Here is a 12,972-nt window from a genome sequence, read left to right as displayed (position 1 = left end):
GAATGCATTACATCCACTCTGTGGAAGTGCTTGTAAGCCCTTACCAGTGAAGCAGGGTCAAACTGGGACACAACATGGTGCAGGAAGACAGCCAGGTGAGCCGGACGAGATTTCAGCAGTTCTATATTTTGGAAACAGCTGCTGCACTGCCCGTTGATCTGGACAAAGAGGTGAGAAGTTATCTGAAAGGGCCCGTACGCCAGATGCACAGTCCCCTATTTTGCTTCTCAGGAAAAGCTCAATGCGAGCTTGCTTCCTGTTCTTTTCATGCCAGTCTGTAGTTTCAACTTAGATTTCCAGACAAGACAGTTCTAATTAAATATAAATTTGGAACAAATTACATCTCTCCCCCAATCCACAAAGGCCCAGTCAGCCAAAATGCCTTCAAAGAGTCCAGCTGAAATAATGCACTAGCAATGCTAAAAACTAATTAAACTGGGAAAGTCAATAAGTCCAATGTCTTCTGCCAGGTCACAAATTAGTGTGCTGGCAGAGGAGGGAGAAGCTACCAGTACAGACCCCCAAAAGGAATTGGTACTGGTTAAAGTCAACCATGTCAATTAATCCTCTAACAAGTTTTAGTAGCTAGCTGAGCACTTTTCTGCTGAAAGGTGGCCTATAAATATCCTAAACAAACAAAATGAGTTTGTGGAAGCAACTCTTTAACCTCTCAAAAGCTTTGAGGGCAGACTTGCTATCTGAGCAACGAGGAAAGATCACATCACTACAGCACATGGAGAGAAGCAACCAGCAAAGAACCCTTTAAAACGCTCACCTGCTCATGTTCAGCATCAAAGTCATCATCTTCCGCTCCTATGATTGGAGGGAGAGGGACCGTGCGAGTGGATGGACTTCCGATACTGGACTGAGAATCCTGGAGTTGTCAAACGAAGAAAAATAGGTCATTACTGATTATTATTTCTATTTGCAGAAGTTAGCAAAAAGCGTCCAGTAAGAGCTTTGTTATTCGACACTCGACTCTCCAGAATGCTCAGTTAAGTGGCGTCACCCAGAAAGCAAGCTCCTCCCGCTCAGCCACCAACCCACTGTCTTTTCAGGTTCACATGTCCTCCACTTCCACCTTTCCTGCTGGCCGGCTTGATGCCTCTGGCTACTGCTGGGCTTCTGACAGCTGATGTCATCCTTGGGTGCTTCCTTCTGCCTCACCCTGCCTTCAGCTGTCAGGAGCCAGCTTGGCTGGAGAACAGCAGGATCGTAGTCCAGTGGCACCATAGAGAACAACAAGATTTTCAGAGTGTTCACTTTCAACAGCTGGACTAAAATCCTGCTCTTCTGCTGCAGACCAACACAGCTACCCATCTAAGCTCTGCTGGAAGGCTGTCGGGCAGCTGGACCCACTTGTCCACCTGATGCACAGGATGGCCGCATGGCTGGGTGGAAGGTAGGGAGCTGTCATCATGATGTGCCCCATGGGGTGGGGCTTGGTTGCTTCGAATTCCTCTGGGTAGGAGGTGAAGCACAGCAATAAGCTTGAGTATCCAGCAAGTATCCATTCCCTATGAGTGCTGGATAACAAAGCTTTTGCTGTAAGCAGAAATCACATCTCTTTTTACTTTGGCAATTAGACTTTTAAGTGCATTAGTTGGCATGGCGGTTCTTTACACTGCTTCGTTTGTCAAACATTATGCATATTATAATCTACAGTAATCGTCAATACAAAAGTACTCTGAACCAAAGGCTCACACCAAACTTCTGCAAGCAGAATGACGTAAAGCCACTTGTTCAGAACCACTCATTTCCTCTGAATTGCTCCTTTTGCATGATGCATTCTTGACGAGACACTGATACTTTTTAATCAAACATCTCTGTGGAATGTGGAGAGAACTACAGAGGAACATGACTGAGAGCAACAAGGAAGGGACTGGTTAAGCATGTCGGACACAGGAGTATCTTCTCCTGAACCCTGGAAACATTTACACACATCCCCCCTGTACATTCTAATGAGGAACACAAGTGTATCCGTCAAGAAAAACACAAAATTTTCAGCGTTTGGTCAGAAACTAGATCCAATACAGAACTGGGGAAGACGAACAGTCTTGAGCTAAAAAAATGTCGGTTCTTTTTTTTTTTTTTAGAAAATTTTTATTAGGTGAGAATATTAATATACAACTTTCAAATAGCATCTCATTATCCTTTCCCCCACCCTTTCCCTCCCCCCCTTTTCCAAGACTTCCAACAGCTTTCCAACCCTATAGCCTAATCTATTCCCAATCTGTCCCCTTTTTCTATAACTCCTTATCTCAAAAAAAGATAAAAAATGTTGGTTCAATGAAACTCGCATATTCACTACTTTATTGTACTTTTATAGTATACATTACCCTTGTACAACATGGTACCGAAAATACTAAATTTAGTCTGAATAATGAATAAACCCTTTGCACTAATTCACTTTCTCAGAAGAAAAACACCAGTTCTCCCCCTTTACTGCCAAAGTGGAATTCGACCCAAGCATGACTTCAGAAGTTGCCTTTCAAGTTCAAGGACGCTACAGGAGAAAGCAGAACGCACTTGACACTCCCACACCACAGTTCCTGCCTGCTAAGGTACAAGATGCCTCCGCGGAGGTAAACATAACAACACACATGCCAGTGAGTCTGAGCACACACAAGGCTGAGGCAGACCATTATTCCAGCTAGACCAGAACTGGCTATGGCTGAGCTCTCCAGGAGCTCAGGCAAAAATCTATCCCGGCCCTGCCTACCTGAAATCTTTTAACTAGAGATGCAAGGGATTGAACCTTGGACATTCTGCACATACTCATTCAGCTAAGCCCATGAGCCTTTACCCTAAGCTTCTGTGGAGGCAGATTTTCAACAAACTGCAGTGAGGAAGTTGCTATGTCAATTGCAGAACATGAAGTAAAACTTTGCCCTGACTCGGACAGCCCAAGCAAGCCCAATCTTGGAAGCTAAGCAGAGTCGGCCTTGGTTAGTAATTTGATGGGAGACCTCCAAAGACGGTAAAGGGTTGCCGAGGCAGAAAATGACAAACCACCTGTATTAGGTTTTTTGCCATGAAAACCCCAACAGGGGTTGCCATAAGTCAGCTATGACTTGGTGTAGTGGTTAAGAGCGTGGGACTCTTATCTGGAGACCCGGGTTTGATTCCCCACTCCTCCGCTTGAAGCCAGCTGGGTGACCTTGGGTCAGTCACAGCTTCTAGGAGCTCTCTCAGCCCCACCCACCTCACAGGGTGATTGTTGTGGGGATAATAATAACATACTTTGTAAACTGCTCTGAGCGGGTGTTAAGTCATCCTGAAGGGCAGTATATAATTCGAATGTTATTATTATTATTATATTATTAAAACTTTGTGAATGCCTGAACAAGACAAACTGAAATCTAGTTCCTGATATAGACTTTCAATTCTTCAACTTTTAAACAGCCTTAATTTCTACAAAAAATCAGAAACTGACCCTGAAGGCCATCTGCAGATTCAACATTCAAAACTTATTAGCACCTAATGAAAAAAACCATGGCAAGAACAGCGGCTGTCAGCAGAAAAAACTACCACAGAAGTTGACATCAAGACTCGCATTGTTTCCTTACAGAATCTTGAATCTCACTCTTCTCTGGGCTCTCCTCTGGATAGATGTGCTCCTTTAGGCCACTCCGGGGACTCTAGGAAGAAGAAAGGACAATTTCTGCTCAGTCAAAAAATAGAAACCTTAGCAGTAACAAACAGATGATCACATGAATATATATTTGACCAGCAACTACAAATGTCTAAGCAGCAGTTATTGGACATTGAAGTTTCCTTAAATTAGAATTATCAGGTTCAGATAGATGTAAGCAGCCAGGAGCAAAATTCACACATAAGTTATGGGTATGTCCAATTACCATGGCATTTTGGTTAGAAATTACCAGGCAAATTAATCTTAAACTAGAGTATTCACTGGGACCTTCATCCATTTACTGCAATATTGGGGGATACTCCTCTCTCCTGGACCCTCTGGAAAGGACAAAGACTCTGGATCTTATGAACCTTGCTAATGTATAATTCTTCAAAAGTGGAATGTATTAGCTAGGCAGACTGAAGTAATCGAAGAAAGAGTTGCCTTTAACAGGCGAGAAACAAATATGAAATAGATCAAGACAGGTAGCCATGTTAGTCTGTGTGTAGCAGCAGAAAAGAGCAAGAGTCCAGTCGCACCTATAAGACTAACAAAATCTGTGGTAGGGTATGAGCTTTTGTGAGTCACAGCCTACTTCTTCAGATACTGCAGAATCTGAAGAAGTGAGCTGTGACTCACAAAAGCTCATACCCTACCACAAATTTTGTTAGTCTTATAAGAACTACTAGACTCTTGCTCTTTTCTACAAATATGAAATAGCATGACATTCAGTCTGAATGTGTAGATTTACTTGGAAGCTAAATTGTATGTGAATTGGGTTGTTTGCAGTACAGGATTAGCTGGTCCCTTCAGGACCAAGCAGATATTTTGGGGGACTGTTTCTAACTGGCTATGAACACTCCACCCATCTGCTTCATACTGTATCAGCAAACCTCTGAATACCAGGGCTAGGAGACAGCATTGGGGAGGGCTTGTACTTCTATTCCATTTGTTTGGACCTCTAAGCAACTGGTTGGTTACTGTGTGAAACAGTATGGCGGACTAGATGGACCAGTGGCGTGATCTGGCAGGGTTCTATTTATGTTTTTATGTAACAGGAGCTTCGGCTTATTTAAATAAACCTCGGCTGCATCTACACAGGCTACATGCTGCTGGCACTGCCCCTCCCTGCCCTCTTCCCGCTCGTCTGGTCAGCGCCGAAGTTTATTTGAAAATAAGTGGGTAAAAACTTGTGTCTTTCTCTGATTAGATTTTTTAAAGTATTAAAATAAACAGAATTTAAAAAACAATTTGGATAAATTTGGCAACTACCTTGAGGCATCTATTGATGAACTGAGTTGGCCTAAGCCAGCAACTTATCAGCTATACAGCCAGTGGGACATGATCGCTGCATCTGTATCTGACGAAGAGAGCTGTGGTTCTCGAAAGCTTATGCCACAATAAAGTTGGTTAGTCTTAAAGGTGCTACTGCACTCTTTGCTATTTTGGGACATGATCAGGGCCGCTCCTTTGGTGCTGGGAAGCATTCAGCTGAACCCTGGCTGCAGTTCTTGGCACAACTCAGTGCAAGAAAGCCTTAAACATTTGAGCTTCAGAGAGAGCCTTGATGAACCTGCCCCAACACCTGAAATAATAATTTTTAAAGGTTTAAGCACATATTTATCATCCATTCTGGAAAATTTTTAGGTACCAGAATCACGTATACGGTGGACAAATAACCTGGTGTTTGGGATTTTTCCATTTCTGTGCAAGATAGTAGGATATGTTTTTAAAAACCTAATCAAGAACACTTAATGCTTGTGTACTTTCTTTTGTTACTAGATTATCTCAAAATACTACGGTCTCAAGATTTCAGTTTTAGAGCATATGCAACAGCAACAAAATGATTATCCAATTCAGATTTGAGAGAAAGAGATGGTGCGTGAGAGAGCAAGAGTGAGTGTTTTCAGGACTTCCCAGCTGGCTTCTTTTGTTTCCAAAGGAGAAAAAAAATACTGAATATAGCCCCATCTCAAGGCACTTAGGAACAAGAAGCTAGACATGGGCCTCAAGTGCCTTATAATTTTGAAAGGCGAGGTTTCATTTTAAAAACGAATGTGCCTGAGATTTTGAGGATTTGGGGGGGGGGGTGTTAGAATTTTCTGAAATCTCCCTTCAGACCAATATTAACTGTATTAAATCTTTGTTTGCAGACAGAGTGGCTCCCAATGTAGTTTACAATTAAAATTCATGGTTAAATATGTATGCTCATGCTGTTAAGCTGCAACTGACTTATTGTGACCACATCAAGGGGTTTTCAAGGCAAGTAAGAAGCAGAGGTGGTTTGCCATTGCCTTCCTCTGCAGTCTTCCTTGATCATCTCCCATCCAAATACCAGCCATGTTTTGCTTGTGAGATCTGGTAATATTGAGCTGCCTTCCCAGAGACCCCATAGCTAAACACAAGTACTATACACAAGTGGAGGGGCAAGGCTGTTGCTCACTCTTCTAGTGCCATTGATAGTTTCTTTATTGCATTTTGTTGCTTTTCTCAATTTGTATGGCCAACTTATTCCATCTGCATAGTTTCAATTAAAGAGAGCTGCTGAACATTCAAAGAGCAACTAGTTACTGTAGAGAGAGTCATATTTTTCTTTTTTCCTGTACACTGAAAGAATATTCGAACACTGCAGGATCCATTGGGGCCTGAGGCAAACAGTGAGGGGTCACCTTTGCTGGATAATAATTATAACGGAGGGAGGGAAAGATCCCACAGCTTAGTTTACTAGTCTTTCCCCTACTTTGCAGCAGCTGATGCCATCTCAGTGGGATCTGGATTCTGGCTGCTACAGCATTATCTGTAGCATAGTGGTTAAGTGGCTGGGCTCCGAATCCGCACTCTGCTAGTTCAACTCCCACTACTGACATGAACTCTGCAGGTGACCTTGGGGAAGCCACTCCTCTCAGCCCCAGCTCGATTGACTGTATTAGCACTGACTTTATTCACCCCTCTCAGGGTAGCACTAATCTGTCCAGAAGGGTGGTATATAAGCACATTGTTGTTGTTGTTGTTGTTGTTGTTGTTGTTATTCTAATTATTTATTCACATCAACTTATGTCAATTACAAACAAAAATTAGTTAATGGTAATTTTGCAAACTTTACAAAATGTGACAAATTACAGAAACTATATTAGTTAAGTTTTCTATAAATGTGCATGATTCACTGCACAGTTCTCTCATTTTGTTTTTATCCTGCAACATCTAAGTCAGCAACAGGTACAAAATTTATTTTAAAACATCCAGGGCTTTTTTTCTGGGAAAAGAGGTGGTGGAACTCAGGACAACACAATGATGTCGCTTTGGGTGAGCTGGAACAAGGGGGTAGTTTTTAAAAGTTTAAATCGGCCTCAGAGAAAATGGTCACATGGCCGGTGGCCCCGCCCCCTGATCTCCAGACAGAGGGGAGTTTAGATTGCCGTCCACGTGCAGAGGGCAACCTAAATTCCCCTCCATCTGGAGATCAGGGGGTGGGGCCACCGGCCATGTGACCATTTTCAAGAGGTGCCGGAACTCCGTTCCACCACATTCCCGCTGAAAAAAAGCCCTGAAAACATCCATTAACACACACACAAAAATAAGCAAAAGCAATAGCAACTGTCACTGAAGATTGTTTGTGCTCCTGTTTGGAGATACTTGCTAGTATAGTAGGTGACCAGCAGGAGAAGCTTTGCTCTTTTGCTCAGGTATACCCTTGATTGCTGCTTGATTGATTGCTCTCATTCCACTAGCCCTCCCTATCAAATGACACTGTAATGAATTTTAAAAATACTCATCTACCATCTATATATTGGTATTCAGGGGATATTTGACAATATTTGACTGCAGTCACACAGTAAGTGATCTGTTTAATTTCATTCTGATTTGCTAGATCCCATTATATGTATGCCCAATAAGAGGGAAATGTGCCTCAATGAAAATAAATTGGGGGAAAGTATGACCTCTCTCAAGAGAGCAACACAGGTAGAAGGCTCTCTCTGTCAAAGTTGCAAAGATATTCCTGAAAGTTTTAGTAAAGGTCTGGTAAGCTATTTTCCTAAATTGAACAAGGAGTTCCTATTTTTGGAAAATCCCAAATGATCTACAAAGTTTTCTCTTTAAACAAATTCACTCTGCTATTTGGCTCTAAACAGAGGTTCTTCATTCAAGGTTGAAAATACTCCAAATATGAAGACTGGCAACAATCTGCAAAGAGCTGCAGTATTTTGAAACCGGAGGGGCGAGAGCGAACATGCACTCCCCAACCCAAAGATCAAAATTCAGAGATTTCACAAACTCCTCCCATTAGTTTCTGCTCACAGAGAGAGAAAGAAGTGTTGTTTATGTGATTCAAATTTACAAGGTGTACAACTCCTTTTTGGCAAAGAAAATTAAGGCTATATTCTTAGCTGTTCAGCCTCATTTTTTGCTTAAAGTGAAGCCAGGGTCTCAAAGCAGCCCACAATTAGGAACTACCAAAGAAAGTAGACTCAGCAGCGAGGCTTTCTTTACGGACACCACAGTGCCAGCTTTGGTCTTATACAATACATCCAGAGCTTAAAGGATTTGGCTCTGAAGGGCTACAGCCCCCTCCATGAGGAAAGGCACCCAGCACAGTTTGCTGAAAAATAAGCAAGGACTGATTGCCAAGTGCTGAGGATCTGAAACCTCCCAAGAGAGTGAGCACATAAAGACTGCAAAATAAACCTCTCCCCCTGCCAAGCTCCTCTTAACGGTGCAAAACTCTTCAAGGCTCACCTTCCCCTCACCAAAATGCATTTTAATGACTTGAAAACATTGTACATTTGGGCTGCATGGATTCAAAGTGCTGGCTTCAGCAGAGTTTGCTGGGAATCAGAAGCTGGAAACAGACAGCTACTAGTTCACATCTGTGTAGCAGCTTTCCTATACAGCTGCCAAAATATTTAAAACCATTAGGTTTCACAATGGTGAAACAAACAAAAATCTGTCAGAGTTACGAAAATTGAGGGGAGAAGAGTGTGGCACGAAAGCTCGTAAGAACATCATCCCTGAGCCCCAATTTTCATGCTTCAGCCTGGAGACAGCTTAATCAGAGGCTAAACAATGGGTTAGGGGAATTAGCTGTCCCCTGCACGATATTGTTACGGTCTAGTTAAATGTTTCATTTAACAAACAATACTTTGTTAACAGCTAGAAAGGGACTGAGGTGTACCTGGAAGGTACAGGCTCCTCTCCCCCCGCCCCCAATGGCATACCCGCCCCGTAAATTTGAGTCATTCTAACCACATAATGAATTCTAACATGTTATGAAAGGTTATGTTATTTCTCTCTCCATTCTGCAGAAGAGACTACCCTAGCTCTTCTCTGCCCAGTAACTGAACACATGCCAGGAAAGCCCGGGTTTGAAAAACACGGCACACCTTTTCCAGGCTGCCAGAGACGACCCACGCGTCAAGTAAGCTTCCTCACAGCATCATATTCAGTATTGGCTCTTCTTGAAATAAGAATGCAGACAAAAACGCTTCAGCATTTGAAAAGCAGGTGGGGCAGTGCGGTGCACACATCTAAAGGCATTTTTTTCAGGACTGAAATTCGAGTACACAGACTCGTGGAAGACAGAAACAAAAGTATAGGCAATGAACGGGGATGAGGTAAAGAGATCTGGTTTCAAAGCCCAGCTCGGGTAGGCAGCTCCCTGGCGCTCTCCCCCAGTCTAGCCCACTTCACAGGCTTGTTGTGATCATTCTGCAGAAGAATAAACAGCAGCGCTTAAGGAACTGTCAAGGGGCAGCTGAAGCTAAGACAACCATGACTGCTTCAAAGTGGGTGTGGTCAACAACAGAAGAACCTCTGTCCAGTTTTCCTATAAGCCTATCTGAGCTACAGAGAACTGGCTACTCTCCAAATACAGGACACCAAGGAGGAAAAACTTCGCCGATCAAGCAAAACAGTGTCTGTAGAAGTTTCAGCACCATTCAGGGCTCACCTCAGCTGTGTCACTGTGTGACTGGGAGCCTTCGCCAAAGCTGCAGTCTCCTTTGCTCAGCCCATCGCCACTCTCAGCTTCTACCTCGCTGATCTGCAAAGACTCTGTTGCAGATTTGGAAGACAAAACTCCGTCCTGGAAACAGAAAAGCAGCATTAAATTCAGTGCATGTTTCCTCACATGGCTCTTTTTCTCAGATAACCTGCATATGTTTTAATAACATTATAACATTTGATTTATATACCACCCATTAGAACCACTTAACACCCACTCAGGTTGTTATTATTATCCTCATAACAATCACCCTGAGAGGTGGATGGGGCTGAAAGAGCTCTGAAATGCTGTGACTGACCCAAGTCACCCAGATGGCTTCAAGCGGAGGAATGGGGAACCAAACCTGGCTCTCCAGATTAGAGTCCTGCTGCTCTTAACCACTACACCAAACCGATGTCCCATCAGTGGAATTTGCAAACAACGCCCCCAAACACAAAAACCTTTCAGCCTTCTAAGGGTACACAAATATGGACAAAGGGCCAGAGCCAAAGTGCTTTCATGCACATCGATGTCATCTTCCTAGCAGACCTCTGAAGAAAGATCACAGGCTTTCCCAGCACAATCCTTTAATTTTTCTATACAATGCTACTGCCACCCACCCACCCGTCAATCATCATTTGCTTCCGCAGGTGCAATTAGAAATAAGACCAAGCCATTACTTGTGCGTCCTTTGATTTACTGCACTTGGGAGAGTTATGCAGGCTTGTGGAAACTGGCACAAGAACAGCTGGGAACAGCCTGCTCCCACACAATGTCCCCAGTTAGGGTAGTCTGATCAGGGCTGCAAGTGTTTCCATTACCTGAGCAGAACCTGTTGCTTTGGACAACTGTTCCTGCAGCTGAGGGATGTGCTTCTTGGCCTCCTGGATCTCCTTGAGCAGCCGGGGAGCAGGCGCACGGCTGTAGTCTTCTTGCAAGGACTGAAAGGATTTAAAAGAGTGGGAAAATCAGTCACCATGGTGGCCACCTGGCTCAGTTTAATGATCGAGCGATCTCCATGCAACCCCATGTACTGATTATGCGTAAGTTTATATTACCCAGGCTGCATTCTAATGCTGCAGAAGGCAAACATTAAGCCAGGATGTCCATGAACCTGACAGTGCCGTGCTTGTTTCTCCCTTTTTGCAGAGTCATGTACAAACGCAGGTTCAACAGAGAAAATTAACTCTGCCAAGCACTTGAACACTGCAAGTAGTCACACAGTTCATTCTTAACTGGGCCAATGTAAGAATGGCAACAAGCCCAGATTTTGCACATCTCGCTTTAATGTTGGCTTTTTGTGACGTTCAAATGCCGAATTTGGAGATAAAAGCTGGAACTCCTATCCAGCTATGAAAGCTCATCAGAAGCGTTGGGGCATGCATCAGCTGGGCTAAGGAGACGATCATAACTCTCATTTATACCCTGCTCTTCCTTCAGGGGACTTAGAGAAGCATACATCAGCGTGATCACATTTCATCCTCATAATAACCCCCGTGACACTGTGTGCACAGAACTGGCCAAAGGTCACTTGATGAGCTTTGTGCAGAATGGAGATTTGAACCCAGGGCTCCCTAGGCCAAGTCTCTAACCACTGAACAGCACTGGCCTCCCCCCCCACACCAAATGCTTATCAGCATACTTTTACATCATTCCTGAGAATATCCAGGCACATGGCATTCACTTCCAGAGGAATCTCCCCCGCCCCCAGCAATCCTCTTCACAATACAAGGAAGCTCCAGTGATTTCCGCAAGAACCAACTTTCAGGCATCGTGCTTGCAAATCAGGATTCCGTCCACATTCAATGGCCTCTCTGTGAAACAGAAGCTCATTTTGCACATTTCCTTACAGAATATCCTCTTTTGGTACCTGCAATCTCTCCTGCTCCTTCTGCAACATCTTCCTCAAAATCTCCACTTTCTGGCTGTGAACAATATTATTTTCTTCCTGATAAAAAGCAAAGGAGGTAGCCAACTTTTACTTGTCAGGAAAGCCGGGCTATTCTTAAATAGATCCTCCACATCAGTCACTGTATTAAAACATATTCTGGAGTGTCTGTATCCATACGGGTTCGTATGTAAGACAAGCACATTTGCAAGCATAACTTGGTTTCTTAGAAGTCACTCTCCACCACCACCTGTGCACTGCATCTATTCTTCCACTTAGTCCTCAACATAGAAACTATCTATGGCTGGATACAATACTATTCAAATTCCGGTCATGCAGTTCTGAGGTAGCAGACCAAATCAAATGCAATGTCTTCCTACACCATCCCAGTCTTGCTCTCTCTCAAACTTCCACATAAACACAAGCCCAGGTCCTATAATGATTTTGCAAGGTGCACAAATACCTACTTATTAATTTACGATCTGATCACCAGTAAGCAACCCCCCCTTTCTTATCATAGTAAACTCTTATTGGTCTCCTCTAGGGTTTGTGCATGTGTTTATATAGCTATATATTTTTAATATATTTATATATACATTTAAAATGTTGTTTTAATGTTTTAATATCTGTTATTTGCAGTCTTGGGGACTCAGTTTTGGATGGGGAGGCACACAAATGCTGTAAATAGATAAATAAATAAACCCCATTTCTCCCCCCCCCAAACCGGTCAGACCTTACCCCCATCAGCACCGGGCTGGTAATTCTCTCCGTGTTTCCAGATGCTCCTGGTGAGTGAGGAGATGCCATGATGGAATACATGCTGATGGATCCACATGCTGCTGGATCCATTTCAGAATCAGCCAACAAAAGTTGGGGCGACCCAGGTGGGCGCCCTTGCACTGTAAGAGCTACATAGGAACCCGCTGCAGAGAGAAGACAAAAATACCATTAATTTTTTAAAAATAGGGTTGACTAGGCAGGAGAAAGCCTCTCTTCAACCTGTCAGAAAACCAGTTCCTCACACCACAAGACTTGGCATAGTTACTATAACTTCACTGTACAGGAAACCATGGTAGTAAGCCAGAAAACTTTCATCATTAAATATTGACAAGAGTTCTTAAAACATGTTGAAGTTACCTGTAACTGTTGTTCTTTGAGTGATCACGTGTGCCTTCATGCTGATGGGCTTTGCCAGCATGATGCCCAGGGCCCATGATGTAGTAAAGAACATTCAAGCAGCCCCAGGAGAGATGCAAGCACAGGTCTGCCCTGCACCAAACCCTTATTTTTAGATTTTAAAGATGACAAGCGTCACCTTTTTACTCAATAAGCTTCAGTTGTAGTGGAGCTCATGACGACAGCTGGACAGGCATCCTTCAAACAGACTGAACAACAAAGCTCAAGATCATGGGAAGAAGAAGAAAGAACAACTGACTGATACACAGCTGGCTTTCTCCTGCCGTTGTTACAAAA

At 43.4% G+C, this 12,972-nt stretch overlaps 1 protein-coding gene across 2 annotated transcripts in view; it reads right to left on the bottom strand.

Annotated features, from left to right (window-relative positions):
- Positions 1 to 12,972, bottom strand: part of ARHGEF12 (Rho guanine nucleotide exchange factor 12) — a 115,153-nt gene that overhangs the window by 41,197 nt on the left and 60,984 nt on the right. For both annotated transcript variants that reach the window (XM_054998577.1, XM_054998579.1), the window contains 7 exons: positions 12,238 to 12,422; positions 11,482 to 11,559; positions 10,433 to 10,552; positions 9,579 to 9,713; positions 3,570 to 3,641; positions 776 to 874; positions 45 to 158 (listed from right to left, as the gene is read on the bottom strand). In XM_054998577.1, coding sequence (XP_054854552.1) covers positions 45 to 158; positions 776 to 874; positions 3,570 to 3,641; positions 9,579 to 9,713; positions 10,433 to 10,552; positions 11,482 to 11,559; positions 12,238 to 12,422 — 803 coding nt within the window. The remainder of the gene's footprint in view (positions 1 to 44; positions 159 to 775; positions 875 to 3,569; positions 3,642 to 9,578; positions 9,714 to 10,432; positions 10,553 to 11,481; positions 11,560 to 12,237; positions 12,423 to 12,972) is intronic.

This window comes from Eublepharis macularius, chromosome 14 (assembly GCF_028583425.1).
Source record: "Eublepharis macularius isolate TG4126 chromosome 14, MPM_Emac_v1.0, whole genome shotgun sequence".
NCBI lineage: Eukaryota > Metazoa > Chordata > Lepidosauria > Squamata > Eublepharidae > Eublepharis > Eublepharis macularius.
This window is presented reverse-complemented; position numbering and strand designations above follow the sequence as displayed.